Source organism: Rhinopithecus bieti, unplaced genomic scaffold (genome assembly GCF_001698545.2).
Source record: "Rhinopithecus bieti isolate Rb0 unplaced genomic scaffold, ASM169854v2 scaffold_8675, whole genome shotgun sequence".
NCBI classification, from domain to species: Eukaryota; Metazoa; Chordata; class Mammalia; order Primates; family Cercopithecidae; genus Rhinopithecus; species Rhinopithecus bieti.
Window position 1 is genome coordinate 2,212,052 of NW_016806447.1, and position 12,915 is coordinate 2,224,966.

The window sequence follows — 12,915 nt, forward strand, 5'->3', positions numbered from 1 at the left end:
AAAAAAAAAAAAAAAAAAAAAAAACAATGAGCGTGGAAGAAAGGAAAGTGCCCTCCCCGCCAAAAAAGTCATATGTATGTGGTATGTGCATATTTCAGGGGATGGAGGTGGCACAGAGGAAGGAGTAAAATCTAGGGGAAATTAATTCCCTTTTACAGGCAAATCTGTCATGAGTGCTAGCAGGAGATCTCTTTGATGGGATAAAAGAAAGGAGTAAAGACATTCAGTAATTTCATCAAATTAAAATTTCAGCAGTTTACCTAAATTGCCCAACCAATAGACACTTATAAAGGTATCTGCATGTGCCCACTTTTAACCTGTGTTAAAGTTACAGGTAAACTGAACATGATAAGCTATAAACACTAAGGGTTCTTTTCTCTTTTATGGCTGAGACTTCTATTGAAACATTGGTCTTTGAAGGACCACCAAGTGGTAGTATTCTCATTCATTCATTCATCATACACTTGTTTAACAATGCTGAGAACTCTGTGTAGCCCTTGATGCTGAGGATATAGACATGTAGGAGATATTCTTATAGACATCAAAGAGCCTTCAAGTCAAACTCAGAAGCTATTCTGCCTTCCATACTCTATAACATGACTGATCACAAAAGAGGCCCTGCTACACTCATATCACTGTGGCATAAACAGTATTAGTGTTTCCTTTCAACATGGTTTCCACAACCCCATGAGTTCTGCTTCTGACCATGAACTGGAATGGAGAGGACCATCAGCCTCCTCCACATAGGACCTGCACATGGCCCAAGTGCTCATTTAGCCTGCACATCTGATTAATACCATGAACTTAGCCTTTTTAACCTCAATCATTTACCTGCAAATGATTTTCCTGAAAATCTAACCAAGGGTGTGAAAGAGAGGAGTATATCAGCTGCCCCTCAAATTAGCCCACCTTCTGATTCTCATCACTGATCCACCCTTATGTTTAGCTGCAGACAGTAGCTATCACAGCTCCCTTGCATGACATCCAAGACCTTCCCCTGGTCCATCTGCCTTTTCAGATTTCCCTGCCACCACATACCCTGCCTTAGTTTCTGGGCACATCTAATTATCTGTTCTCCTGAAGACAAACTCATATCTCTGCCCCTTGTCTTTGTTTTCACCATTAACCCTGATATGGTTTGGCTCTGTGTCCTGACTCAAATCTTATGTCAAATTGTAATCCCCACGTGTTGAGGGAGGGACCTGGTGGGAGGTGATGGGATCATGGGGCAGTTTCCCCCATGCTGTTCTCGTGATAGTGAGTGAGTTCTCATGAGATCTGATGGTTTAAAAGTGGCACTTCCCCCTTCATTCTCTCTCTCCTGACACCGTGTAAGACGTGTCTTGCTTCCCCTTTGCCTTCTGCCATGATTATAAGTTTCCGGAGGCCTCTCCAGTCATGCAGAACTGTGAGTCAATGAACCCTCTTTTCTTCACAAATTATCCAGTCTCAGGTAGTTCTACATGGCAATGTGAAAACAGACTAATACAACCCCCATCTTCCATTTCTGCATTTAAAAAATTATTTATACATTTGCTCTTTAAACTTATAATTATAATCTCTATTGAAAAAATGGCCAAGTATAAACAAACCAATTAAGTTATATTATGACTACTCTTACCTCAAGAGACTATTATGATATTAAGAATTTCAACTAGATCTCAGTTAAAAATATAAAATAAAAGTAGGCATATAAGTCCACTAAATCATATTGATAAGAATCTAATAACCTAATAAGATTATTAAAACAACATCTCAACATGTGTCATTTCTCTAATACACTGTTCTCCTCATCCCAGCAGAAGTTCTTCTTGTTCAGAGTTTCTTCTTTTATTGGAAAAAGTGCTTACAGCTCCTGGTGGCCCCAGATCACTTGGTGGGGTCAGGGTTGGGGAGCTGTCTTGGTAGCTGGCCCTGCTGTGGCCCAGCCAGAGATTACCTGCACAGGAATGGTGATCTTGGTAGAAGCCGTCCCCACAGGTAGACACACACTGCCCGTGTCGCATCAGCAGGGGAGGCTGGCAGGATGAGCACTCCAGCCCACTGGTACACGTGGAGCACTGGGGCTGGCAGGCTGATTCCAGATAATGTTGAAGAAAGAGAAAGGGATCATTTGATTAGCTGAAAGACACCACCTCCATGCCAGTGCTTACACAGCCCAATCTTGAGACTTCAGGTCCCAAACAGAAAATGCAGACAAATAATTTTAACAGCCATCATCTGTATAGCACGCATGTCAGCCACTGTTTGAGTGCTTTACATATATGAATTCATTTAATTCTCACAACAACCCTAGGAGGTAGATATTATTAATCCCAACTTTACAGAGTAGGAACAGACTCAGGGAGATTAAACAACTTGCCCATGGTCACATGCTGGCATTTGAAACCAGGCAGTTTGGCTCAGGAGCCTGTGTTCTTTTCCTCTTATCCAGTAGCCCCCGATATCTTTGTCACTCAACCTTTTAACAAGATCTCTTGCCCCCTTTCCACCAATACTATATGAAAGAGATATAAGTAACTTTCAAAAAGGTTGAAGATTATATGAATTAGGAAAGAAAGTATGGAGGAGTGAATAATTACAAAAATAATAAAAGCAGCTAACTCTTGTTAATCCTTGGCTGTATCCTAGATATCAGTCTAGGCACTTAACATGTATTAAAACACCTGGTCCTTATAACCACTCTCTGAGGAAGGTACTGGAATTACCCTCACTTTATAGATAAGAAAGTGGAAGATACCAGGTGCAGTGGCTCACACCTGTAATCCCAGCACTTTGGGAGACACAGGTGGGTGGATCACTTGAGTCCAGGAGTTTGAGACCAGCCTGGCCAACATGGCAAAATCCTGTCTATACTAAAAATACAAAAATTAGCTGGGCGTGGTAGCAGATGCCTGTAATCCCAGCTACTCAGGAGGCTGAGGCAGGGAGAATCACTTGAACCTGGGAGGTGGAGGTTGCCGTAAGCTGAGATCATGCCACTGCACTCCAGCCTGGGTGACAGAGTGAGACTCCATCTCAAATAATAATAATAATAATAAAGAATATGGAAGCAGAGTGAGGTTAAATATTTACAGTCAGGTATGAACCTACACACTTTTTTTTTTCTTTTCTTTTGAGACGGAGTCTCACTCTGTTGCCCAGGCTGGAGTGCAATGGTGCAATCTTGGCTCACTGCAACCTCCACCTCCTGGGTTCAAGAGATTCTCCTGCCTCAGCCTCCCAAGTAGCTGGGACTACAGGCATGCGCCACCACACCTGGCTAATTACACACTCTTAAATGGATAATTAACGTCACAAGTCAGAAATAAGGGAATAGTAACTAAGATCTGACATCAACCAAGTCAAGTCTCCCAAGTAAGGTCTCCTTCTCAGAATTAGCATCCAGAAATGCACATAAATCCATTTTGGATCCTCTGGTAGCCCACAAGAGATAAGCTCTATTACTAACTATCTGATATTGAGCAAGTTGGTTAATTTCTCTGACCCACAAGTTCCCCATTTGCAAAATTAGAAAGCTGTAGTAAATGATCTTGAAGGTCTATGTCAATTCTAGGTTTCTATCCTGGATTAATTGAGTGCTTTAAGAAATGAGCCCAGCTATCCTGATGATATTACTATCCTTGAAAATCTTCAAAAATAAAAAAAATTCAACTATGACTACCTAACAACCTCTACATCACCTGTCTTCCAATAAGCACCAAAATACCTATAAAATGGCAGAAAAAGAGACCTGCAGGTAGAGAGGGCAGGTAACCTATAGATGACATTACCACCTTCTAGAGGTTTTTAGACATTGTGCATCTCAAAAACATGCTCCATGCATGACCCCTTCCTTGACAATATTCAGCCTCAGTTTAAGAATCACAATCTTTGATGAGTCTGCCTCCCACACACCACCACCTCTGGGCTGTCCACTCAGAGCCATACCTAAACAGAGACTGCCAGCTTGGTAAAAACCCAGACCACAGCTGTGCACACACCGTCCATTCTGCAGTAACTTGGTAGGATCTTGGCAGAGGTCACAGTGGTCTGGAGAGTGAGAGCATGTCAAACAATCTGGATGGCAATGAACTGAAATCAAGCACAAAGAAGGGGAGAACTCAGTGAACTCCATCTATTATTTCTCTTACATTCTTCAGAAAAGAATCTACAAGGTATGCAGCATTACGTAGAACATGAAAAACAGAAAACTGTGGGACTTAGATATGAAAAGCCTCCTAAATAGCCAAAAAAGAAAAAAAAAAAAAAGGGGAATTTGTAATGAAAAAAACTCTGAAAAAAACAAAAAAAAAAAAAAAAAAAAAAAATAAGCATTTCAATGCGAGATTGCAAGGAAGTTTTCCTTGTCTGAAATTCATCACTGTCTCCCATAGTCCCAACATGAAGATACTAGAAGAACAGCCTCTACCTGCTGGAATACTTCAAGAAACAGGAATGACTACTTCCATAATGTATGATTTAAACAGATTCAATAATTTGTGATACCTCCGATGTTCTTCTTAAGCTTTGACATGTACAAACACTTCAGACATAAAACCTACAATGTTTAAAATAGTGATTTTATCTAAGAAAATGCAGCTCATTTTCTTCTTTTCTCCAAAATTTCAAATCTCATTTTCAGTAATTAGGGTTATCACTGAATTTAGTGGTAATTATCAGCAAGGGACTTCTTTTTTCAGGTTTTGAAGTTGCCAAGGACCTGATTTTCGGTATATATAGTGCATAATAATATGCTAAATGTTTGTTTCGGAAAGCCCAGAGAGCCCTTTGGTGAAGGTAACATAATTAAGCCATAAAGCTGCTTTGCTTTTTCCTTGATAAACTCTTCAGAAAAACACTGCGATTAGCCAAAATAAGTTGAGTGCAACAAGAGCAACTGCCAATATGAAAATTATGGCCTGTGAATGAAAACAATTAATTATGAAATATGAATGGAAGAAAATGCCACTTCTCTGAAAGAGACTAAGCTTATAGGCAAATTACTACTCAACCAGAGCAACTCCAGTGCCTGCCAACAATTATTAACTGGAACTAATTCAACCCAGGTGATTTGAAAGCAGAATTGCAGAACAAGTAGACGAAATTATCTTTTGGAAAAAATTAATGAGTCTGTAAACTTTAAAGACCCATTTGACAACTCCCAAAGAAACCATCTGTTTAATAGCTCACCTTAAGAACAAAGAACACCCATAATAAACTTTGAGAAATTATTCTTATATTTTGAACAACAGAAGACAGATTTACCTTTACAAGTCTTCAAACATGTTGTTTGATTTTCACAATAATTTTGCAAGATACATAAGGCATATTTTATCAACAAGAAAATTGAGGTTTAAAGAGGGTCAATGACTTGCCCAAGGTCACATGCTCATAATCTGTCGAGTTTGGCAATTACATGGACAAAGATTAATTAGCATCATTTGTTAGAAAAATTATGGAGAAACACACAAACCCATTGGTTAACTAAAAAAAAAGAAGCAAGGATTTAGGGAAGCGGATCTCTGAGCTTTTTGGCAGTAAAACTATCTCAGTAGAAACAGAGGAGACATGGACCCACCTGATGTGCAGTCTGGACAGCACCGTCCCTTCACCTCTAAGGCCAGTGTGCCCACTGGACATGGTGGGCAAGAGGGCTTATAGCAAGTTACCTGAGCCCCTCGGCACTCACACACCTTGCAAGGGCCATCTTCCCACTTCTCTCCCTCCTATTTAAAAAAGTGAAGAACAGCATTGTTATCAGGGTACAGTAATTCAGAAGAGAGTTTGCTGCTGAAGAACTTACAATTTCCATAAGGACAAAGTGAAGGCAGCTAATCAGTACTCTGCCAAATCTAACTCTGAAATAGAACAATAGCAAAAGAGTCCTAAATTTAAAAAGACAGAATTTATCTTTCTTTGTTCATAATGGGTTTATTTCAATGTAGAGCACCAGCCGAAATATTTTAGGCACACTCAGAGACAAGCTGTGAAAGTATTCTAGGACTAACAGAATATGTAAAAGGCATTTAAAACTTGTTTCTCAACCTCTTTCACCAAAAACATCAAAGGAGATTACAACATACCTAGTGATTAGCAGCTGAGTTAAATACAATCTCTAAAATAACAGTGGGACACTTAGTTAAAAACCTGAATTTCCTTATGGTTACCACAGTAAGAGTTAACAATTGAGTCATTATATTCTAAAAATTAAAACTTTTGCAGGCCTACTTTTAATGGGCTGTAGATGTGCCCTAAGCTTTCACACAGTAAAATAATCTTTTCATCCAAGCAAATTATGAAAATAAACATTAGTAGTCGGCAGAGATTCCAAATTGAATTGTGAAGAACAATTCATTTTTGCTTACAGGAAAGAGACAGAGGTTCTTACCAGAAGGTATGGGGGTGATGAGGGAGGTGAAACAGGAGAAAACAGGAGAGCAGATTTTAAACTAACAATTTTATAAAATGCTTATTAAGTCAGCAGACATTGAACATATCAAACAATTAATGTGATGGTATTTAGCAAAATGAACATTAAATGTTACAAAACTGAGCAATACTATCTTGAGAAGGCAGAAGTGCTTTTCTTCCATTTGAAAGCAGACTCGTCCTCGAGATCAGACCCCTTATTGTAAGATTGCTGTGTTAAATGCTTGCATTCTCCCTTTAAAAGAAACCATATAACACTGTCCTGTAGATAATCTGGAGAGAACAAATTCGGGATTGTTTGGGGAACGAATGCTTGCAAACCCAAGAAGCTCTTTCTTCAGCACTTTGCAGGACATAAAACTCTACTGATGGTTAAACTGAGTTTTCTAGGCCAGAAAAAAATCAGGGAGAGAAAAATATCACAAGCAAGGGAAAGAATCTATGTAGGAGCTTGTGGTTAGAGAAGCATTCATTATCAACTGCATAAAACAATTGGCTAAAGAAAAGAGCAAAAGTTCAATGCATCAAAGTCTGAATTATCATTAAGACCCTTAATTTCTGGTCATAGTGCATCAAATGTGACTGTTAAAAATACTAAGGTACTAGGTTTTCCCCATGATATTTCATGCAGATCATTACATAAAACAATATTATAATGATCTATGTACAAGTTAAAAAGCTATACTTACTGGAATATGTTTAACTTCACTAGCATTTGAGGACATCTAGGAACAAAGAGAAATGTCTTTATTATGCCACTAAAAACACCATTAGGCTGATCTATTTATTTTTTCATTAGGAGTTATCCATTTTTCCCAAGTAACATGCAACTTTATTTATTGGTTATGAATAGAGATGAAATCTATCTTATCAAAAACAAGAAAAGCATACTAATCTGAGATGAAAACCACATGCCTAGGAAATACTTCTGAATTCTCACTTTGTGCCTGAGTACTTGGTTTCAATTCCCCTCAATACTAAGGACTTTATGGTCAAGGAACCTGAACTTGCAAGGGCCAATTCTTGAATTTTGCATGGTGCCAGAGCATGATGGAGATTTGTACTTATTTAAAATAACTTAGTTTTCTTTACTTTCACTGAGTTTAATTTATCTCCAAAAATGAGTAGGAAAATGGATACTATGATTGAGCAAATATAAATTCAACATTTGTAGGGAGGCTTTAAAACCTCCTAAATTCTTAAGAAATGAGAATGACTAAAGTGTGATCTATCACTAGGAAACAATGCCAACAGCAAAATAATAATACGCCAATGTTTTCAGCTTTTTAAAAATCGTGCCAAGACAGCACTGTTCTAAGTGCTTCACACACAACATCTCTACAGCCCCATGAGGTAAGTACTATTGTTATCTCTAGTTTCCACTGAGGATTCAGTAATTTGCCGAAGATCACAGTACACAGCAAAGTAGAGATTTGAACCTACAGCCTGCGCTGTTAACACTATACAATACTGCCTCCCCAGAATGTACAGAAACACCGGAAGGTTGATGGATGTAATTTACCCAAATCAAAAAAAAAAAAAGAAAAGAAAAAAAAGTGTGGAGGAATCAGTTCACCAGTCAAAGTCGTTCTTCCTAATTTGTAGACAGTAGTTCCCCCTTATTCATGGTTTCACTTCCTGCAGTTTCAGTTAACCCCGGTCAACTATGGTGGGAAAATACTAAATGGAAAATTCAAGAAATATAAAATTCATCAGATTTGAATTGCATGTCATTCTAAGTAGTATGATGAAAATCTCAAGTTGTCTGGCTCCATCTTGCCTGGGACCTAAGTCCTTCCTTTGTCCAGCATATCCACGCTGTAGATGCCACCGCCCGTTACTCAGGAGCCATCTTGGTTATCACAGCCACTATCTCAGTATCACAGTGCTTACATTCAAGTAACTCTTATTTTACTTAATAATGCCCCAAAGTCCAAGAGTAGTGATGCTGGCAACTTGGATATGCCAAAGAGAAGCTGCAAAGTGCTTCCTTTAAGTGAAGAGATGAAAGTTCTTGACTTAATAAGGAAAGAAAAAAATTTATGCTGAGGTTGCTAAGGTCTAAAGTAAGAATAAATCTATCTATGAAATTGTGAAGAAGTAAAAACAAATTTGTGCTAGTTTTGCTGTTGCAGCTCAAACTGCAAAAGTTACGGCCATAGTATGTGATAAGTGGTTAGTTAAGATGGAAAAGGCATTAACTGTGTCAGTGGAAAACATGAACAGAAATGTGTTTCAATTGACACCAGTCAGGATCAGTACTACTGACAGTTTCAAGCATCCACTGGGGACCTTGGCACATATTCTGTGATAAGTGGGTACTACTGTAATCCTATTCTGACCGGTCAAAGAAGCAGTTGTTTTTATGACCAACTGGCATATTTTAAAAAACATAATGAATTTATCAACATTCCAATACCCAACATGAAAAATATGGGCTACATAAATTCAGAAAATTTGAAAAGATTAAGATAAATATATTTCCTTTGGGTAATAGAAAAGTGCAGACAGAGGGCAAAATAAAACCATAGTAAATAGAGTTTTACCCCATGTGTAATCAACCAAAATCTTGTCACTGCTACCTGCAAAATAAATCTAGAGCCTGGTCACTTTTTACCAAATGTACCACTTCTTGCCTAGGCCAAGCCACCATTGCCCTTTGCCTAGACCATTACAAAACCCCACTAACCAGATCACCTACCTCCAGTTTCATTTCCTTCTGTCACTCACCCATGCAGCAGCCAAAGTGGTCCTTTCATGAGTTAAGTGAGAGCCCAGCACTCTTCTGCTCAAAACTCCCCAACAGCTCCCATCTGCCTCAGGGTAAAGAACTGTGGCCTCCAGGCTACTTACTAGACCTCACGGCCAATGCCTTTCTCCCTCATTCACTAAGTTCCCACCAGACTCCAAATTCTTGAACATGCCAAACACACTTGTATCTCAGTGCCTTTGCATTTCCTGATCCCTATTCCTGGTATGTTTCCTCCTAGACATCTACCCGGCTCCCTCCCTTCAGGCTCTGCTCAAACTTTTCTGTAAGAGAAACCTCCTCGCCATTTTATGTAAGGGACCACACCCCCTACATCCCACCGTCCTGCGCAGCTACTGTCTGGCCCACTTGCACTGCTTTATTCTTCTACGTAGTGCTCCTCAGCACCTGACGTGTAGTATGTGTGGGGGGTGTGTGTGTGTGTTTTCTGTGTCCCTATACTACAAAGTATGCCCCACCAAGAGAGCAGGAACTCTGCCTGTTGTATTCCCTTCTATGTCCCCAGAGCCTGGTGCATAGTAGGTGCACAATAACATTTGTTGAACAAAGGAATGGGTAAAAGAAACGAGAAGGTAATGTCCCCTCATTAGATTAATTTTGAATTAATTTTAAATCATCTTTGGTTATTAGCCTGATACTCACGAATTTTCCGTTTCCTTCATAAACACAATAACCATTCCTTGAAATGCATTCAGGACAACATTTTCCATCTAAGTGAATTAATTCTTCACCCTGTAGAAATAAGGGTTGCAGTGGCACATATCAAATTAACATCTCCAGGTAGCAAGGCTAAATTGCGAAGCAGTTGGGTTCCCTGACTGAAATGAGAAACCCTGGCACACAGTTGGCTCTGGCCCTCTCCCTGTTTCATCTCCCTGTGTGCTGTCTTCCTATGGGAAGTCTAGTCCACACAGCACACTCCTCCCTGTGCTTTTTCTTTCCTGTTATGGTGAATACTAATGCTCTGATCCCTCCATAATTTTCTACCCGTGACCAGGAGCTCACATGAATAAGAAGGATGACCAAGGTTAATGTTATAGTCTAGGAAAGTTATGAGTTTCAGAAAAGGATCACAGTACCTTAAACATACAATTTGTGACTTTAGTTTCATTAACAGTGCTCAAATCAAACCACCACTTTTCCCTGAATACAAAATCAGATGCATCCCTTTATGCACAGATGTAATCTTGGGCATAAATTAAGGAGTAGAAAACTAAACTTTACTCAATATTCTGAAACTCTTACTGCTAGTCAACTCATATCAAAACTATTCTTAAAATTATAAGAGGAATAATCTTAATTTATCTACCCTGCCATATTTGCGGATATTTAACTTTCCACGTCTTATCATTTTCATTTCCCAGTATCGATAATTTTAAAATTTTTATTTTTTTTACAAAATAAATGTTTGCTGTAAAAATGTAAATAATTTGCAATTCTATAATTTAGAAAGTGTAATTCCACTGAAGTCCCATCTCCCAGGAAATCTGATGTTAAAAACACAATCTCTGTTTCCAATTTTTCATGCGTATACACTAATATCTGATCTATATGTTAGTATTCTACACTAACATATAATATCTGTAGTCTAAAGAGTATTCTTTAAAGCACTTTTCACTTTCGAAAGATATATCTACTTTCTAAAGAATGGTAATGTTTCTCTAAATATTTAATATTTAATTTGGGGCCTGTATTATATTTAAAAGCATAGAAACCATGTTAAATGAAAAATGAATAATATAAATTTACATAAACAGAATAATCACAATGATATTTTGTTTAAAAACACTGTACTAATGACAAATATTGTGAAAGCATTGGTTGTCTCTGGATGCACTGGATGTCTTTGGTAGCATTATAGATGGATTTTTAAGTCTCTTTTCTACTTTTCTTGAGCCTTCAAAATTTTCTAGAATGAATATGTGTTATTTTACTGAGAGAAAATCTAAACGTTTAGAAGAAACACAAAAATACATAAACGATTATAATTATTTTGGAGTTATATAGATTACTGTCCATCAAGATTTCATGTCAATCAGAGGCCAGTAGGGAGCAGTGGGTACTACAGAGAGCGGATGTATTTACATATAAATTGTTTTGCAGAAACGTGACAAATCAGTTGGTAGTGAAGGCATAACACAGAAACACTGAAATTTGCTTTCAAAGCATATAAAAGAGTTGATACGCATGTAATCGAAGTCACTTAAAACAATGTTTTGAAACAAGACTGACTATGCGTACTTCTGTAAAAGACAAAACTCATGAGAGATTCTTGAGTGTCCACTAAAATACATACAGACAAAACTGAAAAGTGACTCCCTATCACCTAAATGAGGCAAAGAAACTGGCTGGGGTGGTGGTGGGGTGGGCGCAGGTATTGAAAAAATTGTGGGAGGGAAATGAAAGCCTGTAGCAAAATGCACAGAAAAGGGTAGGCACTCCATAAATGTGAGCTGCTTTGCCGGGCTCCACTGGAGGTAAATTCCCTCAAAAGAGTGCTTCCTTTTTCTGATGAGCAGGTTAGTTAGTCCAATCTCAGTCTTTGGACTGGTGGATGTAGGTATGATTAGGTAGGGAAAGGATAGAAACAGAAAGGCCTATGCAACAGGAAGGTTGTTCTCGACCTTCAAACACCACTGTAAGTAACAGTAAGCACTGCTCCTGGGGCACAAGGATTCGGTTTTGGTGAGGTGGGAAGTTTCAAACAGATTTGCTATTTATAGAAGCAGCCTGAATGCCCCAAACCACATCAGTTCACTGCAGTGGGGAGTTCACTCCAATTAGCATTTCACTTTTGAGGAAAATTGCTTTTGGAAACAAACATACTCTTTCCTTTTAAAGAGGGTTCTGTTGCATAGACCAGACAGAAATCTATCCTTTCCCCACCTAATCATACCTACAGCCACCAGAACAATGATTAAGACTGGCCTAACCTACTCATCGGAAAAGGAAACACTCTTTTGAGGGAACCTGCCTCCACTGGAGCGGGGAAAGGCAGCTCACATTTACCACGTGCCTACCCTCGCCTATGCATTTTGCTCCAAGCTTCCATTTTTCCCATTTCATTTTATGCTTCAGATGTGAATGCTAGGTCCTTTTCTTTAAAAGATAATTTGACTTCTTCACCTGAATTCAGTTTCAAAGACATCATCAAATCTAGAAATATGAAAATCATTATATTGTGCTAGCCTACCATTGATTTGTTTATGTTTCAATGTTTAGAGATTTGGTGGAATACAGCAAAGACAAAGACCAGGCCATTTTCTTCTTTTTTAACAACAAAAACTGTATGCTGATTTCAAAGATATTCAGAACACTGCTGTTGATAACCAATGTGATAATGAAGACGACAGTGAAGCTGCACACCTTTGCCTCTTCTTTTAAAAATTAACTTCTCTGTATCTTTTTGATGTGCATTGCACTCACACTTAATCCACCCTTGGTATCCAAGATCAGAAATCAAAATGACCTTGATATTTTAGAGAAGAAGGCAGACAGAAAGTGGGGTAGAACTGAATAAAAATATCAACAGGGCACTTCCACTGTGCCCCTTGGCAGACATAGTCATTTCCTCCGGGAGCTCCTAATATATTTAACTCATATTTTCATTGGTGCCACGCTATAATTTTTGCTTACATATCTGACTTCCTAAAAAGCCTGGAAAGTCTTAAGGTCATAATGTGCCTTATTCATCTTTTTATCACCAGTGATACAAGCTAAGCAGGACTTAGGAC

At 38.5% G+C, this 12,915-nt stretch overlaps 1 protein-coding gene across 1 annotated transcript in view; it reads right to left on the reverse strand.

Annotated features, from left to right (window-relative positions):
• Positions 1–12,915, reverse strand: part of FRAS1 (Fraser extracellular matrix complex subunit 1) — a 483,930-nt gene that overhangs the window by 274,326 nt on the left and 196,689 nt on the right. Inside the window, exons 10-14 of the mRNA XM_017876598.1 lie at positions 9,824–9,913; positions 7,101–7,136; positions 5,561–5,708; positions 3,931–4,074; positions 1,940–2,074 (exon numbers count right to left, since the gene is read on the reverse strand). Coding sequence (XP_017732087.1) covers positions 1,940–2,074; positions 3,931–4,074; positions 5,561–5,708; positions 7,101–7,136; positions 9,824–9,913 — 553 coding nt within the window. The remainder of the gene's footprint in view (positions 1–1,939; positions 2,075–3,930; positions 4,075–5,560; positions 5,709–7,100; positions 7,137–9,823; positions 9,914–12,915) is intronic.